Source organism: Zeus faber (assembly GCF_960531495.2).
Source record: "Zeus faber genome assembly, chromosome: 1".
In the NCBI taxonomy this organism is placed as follows: domain Eukaryota; kingdom Metazoa; phylum Chordata; class Actinopteri; order Zeiformes; family Zeidae; genus Zeus; species Zeus faber.
Window position 1 is genome coordinate 64,222,371 of NC_137193.1, and position 11,035 is coordinate 64,233,405.

General features: G+C 38.6%; 1 protein-coding gene across 1 annotated transcript in view; it reads right to left on the reverse strand.

Moving 5' to 3' along the window:
- The window catches only part of pde6d (phosphodiesterase 6D, cGMP-specific, rod, delta), a 40,367-nt gene extending 29,701 nt beyond the window's left edge, over positions 1 to 10,666 (reverse strand). Inside the window, exon 1 of the mRNA XM_080016079.1 lies at positions 10,432 to 10,666. Within this exon, the coding sequence (XP_079872205.1) occupies positions 10,432 to 10,481 (50 nt within the window). The 5' untranslated portion in view covers positions 10,482 to 10,666. The remainder of the gene's footprint in view (positions 1 to 10,431) is intronic.
- Between the last annotated feature and the right edge of the window lie 369 nt (positions 10,667 to 11,035).

An 11,035-nucleotide genomic window follows, 5' to 3' on the forward strand; every position in this document is an offset into this window, starting at 1 on the left:
GTGGGTGGGCAGACATGGACTGCATGGATTAATCCTGCAGAGTGGAGGTAAATTATTATTATATAAATGAATTCCAAAATAGTGACGTGTAACGAAAATAGCTAATATTCCTCTATAAATGCATTTCATATACAGTGGGGCAAAAAAGTATTTAGTCAGCCACCAATTGTGCAAGTTCTCCCACTTAAAAAGATGAGAGAGGCCTGTAACTTTCATCATAGGTACACTTCGACTATGAGAGACAGAATGGGGGGAAAGAATCCACGAAATCACATTGTAGGATTTTTAATGAATTAATTGCTTAATTCCTCAGTAAAATAAGTATTTGGTCACCTACAAACAAGCAAGATTTCTGGCTTTCACAGACCTGTAACTTTTTCTTTAAGAGGCTCCTCTGTCCTCCACTCGTTACCTGTATTAATGGCACCTGTTTGGACTCGTTATCAGTATAAAAGACACCTGTCCACAACCTCAAACAGTCACACTCCAAACTCCACTATGGCCAAGACCAAAGAGCTGTACAAGGACACCAGAAACAAAATTGTAGACCTGCACCAGGCTGGGAAGACTGAGTCTGCAATAGGTAAGCAGCTTGTTGTGAAGAAATCAACTGTGGGAGCAATTATTAGAAAATGGAAGACATACAAGACCACTGATAATCTCCCTCGATCTGGGGCTCCACGCAAGATCTCACCCCGTGGGGTCAAAATGATCACAAGAACGATGAGCAAACATCCAAGAACCACACGGGGGGACCTAGTGAATGGCCTGCAGAGAGCTGGGACCAAAGTAACAAAGGCTACCATCAGTAACACACTACGCCACCAGGGACTCAAATCCTGCCGTGCCAGACGTGTCCCCCTGCTTAAGCCAGTACATGTCCAGGCCCGTCTGAAGTTTGCTAGAGAGCATTTGGATGATCCAGAAGAGGATTGGGAGAATGTCATATGGTCAGATGAAACCAAAATAGAACTTTTTGGTAAAAACTCAACTTGTCGTGTTTGGAAGAGAAAGAAAGCTGAGTTGCATCCAAAGAACACCATACCTACTGTGAAGCATGGGGGTGGAAACATGCTTTGGGGCTGTTTTTCTGCAAAGGGACCAGGACGACTGATCCGTGTAAAGGAAAGAATGAATGGGGCCATGTATCGTGAGATTTTGAGTGAAGACCTCATTCCATCAGCAAGGGCATTGAAGATGAAACGTGGCTGGGTTTTTCAGCATGACAATGATCCCAAACACACCGCCTGGGCAACGAAGGAGTGGCTTCGTAAGAAGCATTTCAAGGTCCTGGAATGGCCTAGCCAGTCTCCAGATCTCAACCCCATAGAAAATCTTTGGAGGGAGTTGAAAGTCCGTGTTGCCCAGTGACAGCCGCAAAACATCACCGCTCTAGAGGAGATCTGCATGGAGGAATGGGCCAAAATACCAGCAACAGTGTGTGAAAACCTTGTGAAGACTTACAGAAAACATTTGACCTCTGTCATTGCAAACAAAGGGTTTATAACAAAGTATTGAGATGAACTTTTGTTATTGACCAAATACTTATTTTCCACCATAATTTGCAAAAAAATTCTTTAAAAATCAGACAATGTGATTTTCTGGATTTTTTTTCTCATTTTGTCTCTCATAGTTGAGGTATACTATGATGAAAATAACAGGCCTCTCTCATCTTTTTAAGTGGGAGAACTTGCACAATTGGTGGCTGACTAAATACTTTTTTGCCCCACTGTATGCTTCTACATTCCACCTTCCCCCCGACTTTCCTCGCCTGCTTTCATTGACTGCTGCTTTCGTTGGCAAGCTCCCGATGCTATTGCAAACTGCATGAACTTGTGTCGCCAAGCTCTCGATGCTATTTCAAACTATAGAAGCTTTGTCGCTGATAAAGCCAGATTCGGAAAAATATTGTGTAGTCCAAACAGGCCATAAGAGAATTGGAGGGGAGTTTTTTTTTTCCTGCCGGGCAGCATTGTGCTGGTTTTCCTGTTTTTATTTTATATTTATTAATTTATTTTTGATAGTTTCCTGCTTGTATAAAATGAAAAAGACAACTCAAAGATGGCCTCGCTCCATCCCGTTGAGCCGTGCACTAGCTCCTTATGCGTGTCCACGCACAGGCCGACCCCAGATTTGTAAAGGGGTGCCACATCCAGACTTTCCAGTGATCTGTATTATTTACAGATCACTGGAAAGTCTGACATTATTGACATTATTAGGGGTTGTTGATTTTGGTCCATTTCCTGTCTAAAAGTGTCTGGCACACAGCAACCGCTGAACCCACGGACATGAATGGAGTGTCGTTGGATTCAGGGCAGTTCAGACATTTTCTTCTCCAAGTTTGATCCGTATCTGTCTTTATTTGGAGCAGGAAATAGTGAAAACCTGTTGCCAATCTACTCAAAGTAGCCAAATGTTGGTGGAGCAGGGCAGGCTGCGGTGGTGCAGCCGACTGGGGTGGTGGAACAGGGAGCTTTGTGACATCATCATCCAATTTGTTATATTATGTGCAGGTTGTGGCTCTGGGGAGGATTTCACATGGGGCCAGGTGCATAGTTGCACAAAACAGTTGTTTTAAAGAAACTCATGTATATCCAATTTCCTACAGCTAAACATAGCAGACTTGAGAAGTTAGAAGCTGATAAGTATTGACAAGTTGTTCTGTAATAATTCTAACGGCAAATAAATGTTGAAGTTCCATAAATTATGTCTGCATTACAAGATAGACAAGTAATCTAATTAAACTGATTTTTTCAATTGTAGATTACTAACCCTTCATAAAGAAAAACACAATGGAGTAATAATTAAAACTAAAAGGTATTTATTATGTTCTTGTAATAACATGTATTTATTATTATTGTGTAAAGTAATTACAATGTTTGTTTTTGTTGTTCCAGTTGCAGAAAAATTGCCGAAAGTCTAAGACAATAAAGTAGCAATTCCAGCCTTCGAGGTCAGTCACAATATTGTCAACGGAAGAACGAAAGAAAAATACTGTGAAAAAAATACTAATTTGAAACTTAAATTTAAATTATTATACAAGTGTTAATTTGCCATCTGTGTCAGTGTTAAGAGGCTCATTTCATCAGGATGATTCACAGTTTGGAGACAAACAGTGCTCCTATCAGTTGTTCTTAACAACAAGATCCAGAATGTTTGCACATGGACACAAAATTACCTAGACGATGTTTTGATTAAAGGAAATAATATAGATCAGGATATGCTAAGTCTGGTAGAGTAAATGGTAAAGTTGTAGGAAGAGATTATATTGCAATAACAGAATTGGAAACAAGACGAACAAAGAATTACTGGAGTATTACATCGATGACATGACGATGGTAATGAAGACCAAATTAAACATGTCACCAAAGGACAATCGTACAAAATGAAGATGCTGTGACGACCCGCCATCAGGACAACTGTGTGTATCTGACAAGTACGAAAACACGACCATTGTAGTGAGGTTCAGACAGACATGGAAGTCGCAGAGAGTGAAACTGACATGAAACTCTCAGAGGAGGAACTGTTAGTAATAGTGGGCATAATAATGACTATGGCACTAATTTGACAAATAAACATCTATGCAATAAGTGTGGGGGAAGTCAGGAAAGTTTCAACACTGACGATGACCACCACACCTACCAAAATTGTAATAGAGTCCAACTCATGGATAAATACAACTGCAACATTAGTGGCACTCTACATGTCACCAATGATGCAATGCCACCGAACCTGGATGTTACAGTAACTATTACAATGTTTGTCATGCACCATATATCATCAAGCTGATGTTATAAAAATGTGCCTCCCAAACAGTCTTATTTTGTGAAACAACTACATATAACAATGTTTATAAATACTGTTTACTTTGACAACTTAATAAAAGTTGCCCATTTTCTTTTTAACATTACTAAAGATTGCTGTTTTAATAATACATACGTATTAATTGCCGTGTATCTTTATAAATACTGTGATATTTGTTTGATAATTTTGTCCAGATGTTTAGGACAACTTTCATAAAACAATTATTCAACATGTCTTGCCATTTCTTGTCCTAATTTGCAAATGAACTCTATTTTACAAGTTATAAACAAAGTAAGGGCTCCTATAACTTAAAAATAAATACAAATTACAATATTTTTTGGATTACTCTCCTCTGCATTATCGGCCTCCAAGGATCCCAAACACGACAATCTCAGAACCTTCAGGCTGAGGATTGTTGGAATCGGAACCTTTCATACGTCGTCGTCCAAGTTTGATTCAAACCTATATACCTTTGTATAAGGAAATATTTATAAACATGTGTTACATGAGAACACAACAATTCCACGGTTCATTTCTGAGTGGTCGTAAAAATCCAAAAATTGTAGCTCGTGCTTCATTGCACAGAATCCGGAGAAGTGTAATACGTATCTAACACAACTAAACTGGACCCCATTACTAAAGGCGTTACAAACGTCGACAAACAGTCCCATATTTCCTATTAAACTAAAAAGATATAGAAAAAACAAGTAAAAGTTATAGGGAATAGCGATAACGTGGTCAAAATTGGCATTGAACCACAGCCTTCATCTGACACTGCTGCTGCAGTGGCCTAAAGATGGAGGACAATGGAAAGCTTCGCTCAAACCGTTTTTTTTATTAAAGTGAAAAAACTGAATGAAAAATATGGTTATAATATACAGATGAATATTAGGGTCACGCAAAAAAAAAAAAAAAAAGAATGCCCCTGTGTTTCGAGGATAAGCTTGGAATTCCGATGTGGGGCGAGGCCCCGGAGCAGGGAACAGAGTGCACCGCTCTCCGATGTGATCACTCCCTCTCCATTACGCATTTGGGTACAGGTGGGAACGAGATATGCCATTGCACCCCAATGCCCCCAAATGCATAATGGAGAGGGAGCGATGTGCTATGCTCTGCACGCTTCGTCACACATTGGGGCTTTCCCCGTTTCCCAAACAAAACAACTAAAAACAGTGTTTTTAGCACGGTTTAAAACAGACTTTGTGAATTACAGAGAAATTTGAATGACAGAAATCTGTTCAGAATTACACACAGGGTCTTAATGAGTGAATGAACTGAAGTGTTGGATCAGGGGGGTGTGAGCTGGTAGGGAGGAGACATGCATCATGAGCACATGTTGCAATATTATAACATTGAATGTTATAATACATATAACTTTCTGATTATCACGATTATAATAATGTATAACGTGAACATAACTCAGAGAATTGGAGTGTAGTTTTTTCTCCTCTAGACAGCGGAGCGCAGTACACACCGTGGTTCGTTCCCTCTCCACTGTCCTGCAGATCGTAAAATGGAGAGGATCCACTGCAATGTCTCCAAAGCTGTATTTTTTTCCGTTAGTTTCCAACTTGTATGAAACTACATTTATTAAACATAACTCAGTTAAGGGACTGTCCCGATCACTGTGTAATAGAATGAACTAAATAAATAACCTGTGCATCCTGTGGAGCGTCAAGCATATCTCCCCGTTGCTATTGGACTTCAGTTAAAACTGGAGGTTTTTGTGTAAATCCTTTACTTTTAAATAATAAATCCTGCATTTCTGTAATGGGGAGACTTTCCCGACCAGACCAATTTGACGCCGCTGGCGCGATGAGCACGTACTTCCGCTTACAGGCAGGAAATCCTTTGAGTAGGCGGTCCTTCAATGTGGCCAAGGACACATTTGTGACAGCTTCTGGTGAAAAAGGGGAGCAAGTCGGCAAACACGAGGTCCCCCAAATCAACACGAAAGTTGCTTTTTTTTCCCAAAAATGTGTTTTTCATTTTTTTCAATATTATGAAAGTTAAATGTTGAAGAACCCACTCAATATAACAAACAACAGTTTTAGATCACTAAATACTACCAAAGTAAGCTTGTTTTAGTCTTGTGTGTCTCAGTCTGGGGAGCATTGTGTGGGCCTGATATCCTTGTGCAACTTGGTTTAATTGGCCTGGTTATCTATTTGCAAATTGGTTTCATTATAAATGAATGATTATGATTAATGATGATGAATTGAATACATATCAACTACAAATAAATAAATAACATTTAGGGAGAGTATCATATATTTTCATGTGTTCTTTTTTTTTTTTATACTCTCACACTTTACCCCACTGACAACAACAGGTGTCCAGTGGGGGAGTGGTTGGGGGTGGAGTTAACAGCAATTGTTCCCACCCATTTCCTGCCTCTGAAGTGTAAAAAACTTGATGAACTTTGAGGGGCATTTTCTCTGCTTTAGGTGTACCAACATTCAATTAAGCATATCTTCTTAAAATATTTTCAGATTTCAATGTATGACAAAATTTCCAAGCTTACAATCTGCACATTCGTAATCTGTTAAAAAAAGGAAAACTGAGGCAAAATGGCCTACTTGAGACCCAAAACACCAGTTGCTGTCACATTTGCATATACACCACTAAAAGAATGTGGCCAAATGCGGCACAGACCATCCCCAAATGCGGTCTGAACGATCAAATCTCAAACCTCAATGAGGACGCATTGGGTGCGTTTACACCTGGCATTGGAGCACATTGTACTTGTGATCATTACCAAAGTGTAAATGAGGTCTAAATCCAAAGCTTTACACCTCATGCTTAAGAGAGAGAGTGGGATTTGTTGCACATGTTGCCTGACAATAAATAAACAGCTGTCAATTCATGATATTTTCACATCTCTTAATTGTAATACTAAAAATACAATGTTAAGAAAAGTTAAATAAATAAATAAATAATGCCACACGATAAATAGAAGGCTTCAAATAGACCCTGTGATAGGTGATCGCTATTGACCAATACTGCTTCCAGCGATCCATGATCGGCCCCAAAAACAGTGAATGGAGTACTCTTGAGTAAATGTTGTGAGTCAGCTAGCTGGCTCCAATCTCCACATCAACAATCCAAACATTACAGCCTTCAACCACAGACTCTTCATAGGTGGAGAAAATGGACCAGAAACATCATCTTAAAGCAAAAATTTAAAAGCAAACACTGTCAGGCAGCATGTCAACGACCTGGGTTGAAGAGGCAACACCAGCTCCAGTTTCTCCTATTGTCAAAGTCTTGCACTAAGTGTCTCTGTCATACTCAGACGCCAAGTGTCAGGCACACCTGCACCGCACACTTACAAGATTCAAAGTCTCCAAACCATCTGTGGTACCCTTTATACACTCTCCCTTCCCCCATCCTTTCTGTACATACATTTCAAATGGCAGAGGTTAACAAATTCAAGTTTTACTATGTGACAAATTCATGAGTGAGTAAAGCTGGCCCATGTTGCCATAATCAAGTATTAGATTATTTGCAATAAAATTCAACATTGTCTCTAGTTCTGCCAATATGCCAAGTTATCCTGCAATAGACTGCCATTAAAAAGGCAATTGCCTTGTAAAGAGCAGAATAAAAACATTTTGCATAACTGAAATAATAATTATTATGACTGAAATATATCTATATCTATATCTATATATATATATATATATATATATATATATATATATATATATATATATAATATTCAATCATAATAGTTTAACTCACAATCACAATAGAAATGCTGCAACCAGAAGAAACATTGAGCGGCTGGGTGAGCATGAAAATTATCCTGGCATACAACATTGTTTTCATCCGATACATGTATCTTATACACAAAAAATGGGGATGTCCTGATCAAAAACCAACGATCAGGAGTCATGATGACATTTTTCCTTTTTGGTCTCAACCCATAAAATGTTGCAAAAATGTACAGCAGATACTGCAAACACCATTTTCAGCATTACAAATATATATTTTTTTATACATTTATATGTAAAACCTTAAGATAGCAACTTAAGTGTATTCATATTGTGAAGCCATATCATGTAGTATATAAAGTTCAGGTTGGACCTCTGCCGATACTCTGGCCTACTCCGGCCGATAGTGACATTAACTAACTTGAATCTGGATTGGGGACCAGAAAAAGTTGCTGAAAATGTCCATTAAGAAGTTGAACTAAGCAACTGGTAACAACATATGCATATATATAATGTGTAAATATACACATTACTTTAATTAGCCAACTGCACTTCTGACAGCCGTGACAATGTATTACTTAAAGCAAGAATATTGCTGCAACAACAGAACGTACATACGTACTCTAATCCTCTTAAGTCACACCTCCACTTGAACTTATCTTCTGCCAACCACGTGCGCTTACCTCCCTTACTCCTCCACACTTAACTTTCCAGAATGATCTGCGGTACTCTGAAGACACAAATCACATGCAGCAAATACAAGGTGAATGCATTAGGGTTGTTGCCCCAAATAGAAACTACTTATAGCAGCACACCATTATTATTATTATTATTATTATTATTTTTACAAGTGTAAGATATAAAAGAAAAATAAGCACCTTAAGAAATATAACAAATCATTTCAGTAGGTCACAAAAACCCAACATGTCTCTTACACTTAAATATAAATAAAACAACTTCCTTCCAACAAGACCCAGAGTAAGACTTTCATAATAATTTTTGCTTTTTGGTTAGTCAAATGACAGTCATCAAGAAGCTCAACTAAAAACACTTGTATTTACAACAGTTGCTGGGGGGGGGGAGTAGTCACACAGGGGAATGAGGCAACCCCACACAATTACAGGGGATAAGGAAGGACTTTGTGAAAAATTGCTCCAAAAACATGCTATTAATTTCGAGTTCAAAAACATGTCCAATATCTACTCTAAATATAGATGTGCACATAAATCTGACTTAACTTCAAAGTAAATAGTTTGGACCTGTAGGCATACAAACAAACTGTCAAACACAAGATAATGAGTCCCTCGTGAGTAAGTACCAACGTCTGTAAAGACGCAAGCCATAACGTCTTAAAACGAACCTCTAGCCTCACCTCACTATTCAACAAACAAAGGGACAAGACAATCTCTGAAAATGCAAATAGCACACAGTTACTGGTTTTACAATATACCACAATGAAAAGTTAGAATTAGAGTAGTAGTAGGAGAGTAGAATTCTAAAGTTTATATAGGGTTTATAGATAATGTAGGTGCATTGCCACTATTTTGTTTGAAACAGCTGGTGTTGGTCTGTAGTCCACTATGTCCAATATAAATTGTGTAATGGTTAACGGTGAACTGGGCTACCGCAACATGCAAAGTGGTCAGTCATCAGTACTATCACATAACGTATCTAAGGGATGAAACAAGGTAATCCAGAAAAGTTAACCAAATCTCTTTTCAAAGTACTATAAAAACATACATCTCCAGAAAATTATGAATTCAATTTAGCAGAGCCAGCTACAGTGTATTATCACAAGCAACACGGTTGGCAAACACTAGCACTAAACCCCTTCCCCAAGTCACAATTATACAGACAACTTTTCAACACCACAAACAAATTAATGTGAAAACAGGTAAAAGAGCAGGCAGTTGGAGAACAAAAAGTATGGCTCAGAGGTTAGGAGGAGTCCATTGGTTCCTTTTGGTGAGAGTCAGAAGCCCAATTGCAAGATTCTGCAGCTCACGGTTTTATATGTTCATATTTTAAAGGCTGAAATGTTACAATCTCATTGCACCAGCCGCTTTATTTCCGCTCCATTGCCTTTAAAATTTAAAAATTATAATACAATATTGACAGTAGAATATAAATAGTAACAGGAATAATATTCCTGAATTCATGTTTGTTTGGTGTAGTGGAATTAATACATATATATATAAATATAATTTCTCAAATGCTGTTCCTGGACAATTTGTTGGTTACAAATAAAACAAAGAGGGTAGAAGCAGCACTGATGGAAATTTTATATGCTTGCAAAAAAATAGGAAAGCCGTTTAAAGACAAGTTGGCAAAGTTGTCCGCCAATACAACGGGTACATTTTTTAAATTATTAAATACAGATGGTAACGGAAAAAAAAAAGTTAAAACATGTTGTTCTCTTGATAATAAACACGTCAACCCAATATCTTGAATGTGTTGGCACTTCATTAAACTCAGCTTATTTATTTTTGTCTTAAGCACGTCTTCATTATGGCCACAGTAGGCCTGCCACATAAATAAACTGCCATAATAAAAGGATGCCGTTTTGCAGTACATGTTATTCTTTGGCTGGTGAAACACGCTTTGGGAGAGGGACATGCATTTGTGTGATTCAATTTGCAACAGTATGTCGACCCACACATACTCCAAAGTTGAACACAACGTTTATAGAACATTACATATATATAACCCCAGGTTCGCTCACATTGCTGTCAGCTGACTAACATATTTGTAGGGTTGTAAAAGTAACATTGACACAGCAGGCTTATCTTGAAACTATAGGTTATTGAAGACATGACAAAATGTCATTCGAATCGCGACAGAAAGTCAGTCAACCTACTTGTCACCGTCCCTGTTTGATTACAGGGAAACTTGTTCCAAAGAAAAAGGATACAGTTTGAAACCCTTCAAAATCTCCTTGGCCCTGTCTTCGTCCGAAGACATCTCCAAATTCAGTATTTTGTACTTCAGGTAGTGCGACGAGACACAAACCCAGTAATCCGCCGTTCGTATTAGTATCTATATATAGGAAGCCGAAAGCGAATATGCACCCAATATAATTAAATGCCGGCGGAATGTAAAGGCAACGATAACACAGTTGCCCTCGGGATCAGTGCATCTAAATTTAATCTGGGAGCCACTGAACTGATCCGATAATAACCAAACTAAACTATAGTTGTTGATTGACAGATCGACTAAACAATCACAAATGCGTCATGGAGCAAAACAGCAAATTGTGGTCTGAAAAGGGGCAGGTGGGGCGGGTCTTAAGAGGATAGAGTCGCGTCACTGGTGGCAACGATCAGATAGCGTTGAGGAAGTGGCGAATACGGAACGCCAGAGGCTCATAATTCCCCTCCGTGTTTTGTCTCGCTGACTGGTCAGTAAAATGGAGGACGCGCGGAAGCGTTTCACCATTCCAAGGAACCTCACAAAAGGCATCATGATAGTTGAAGACATGGCGATAGTAGATCGAACCGTGGTAGCGATACAAGCCT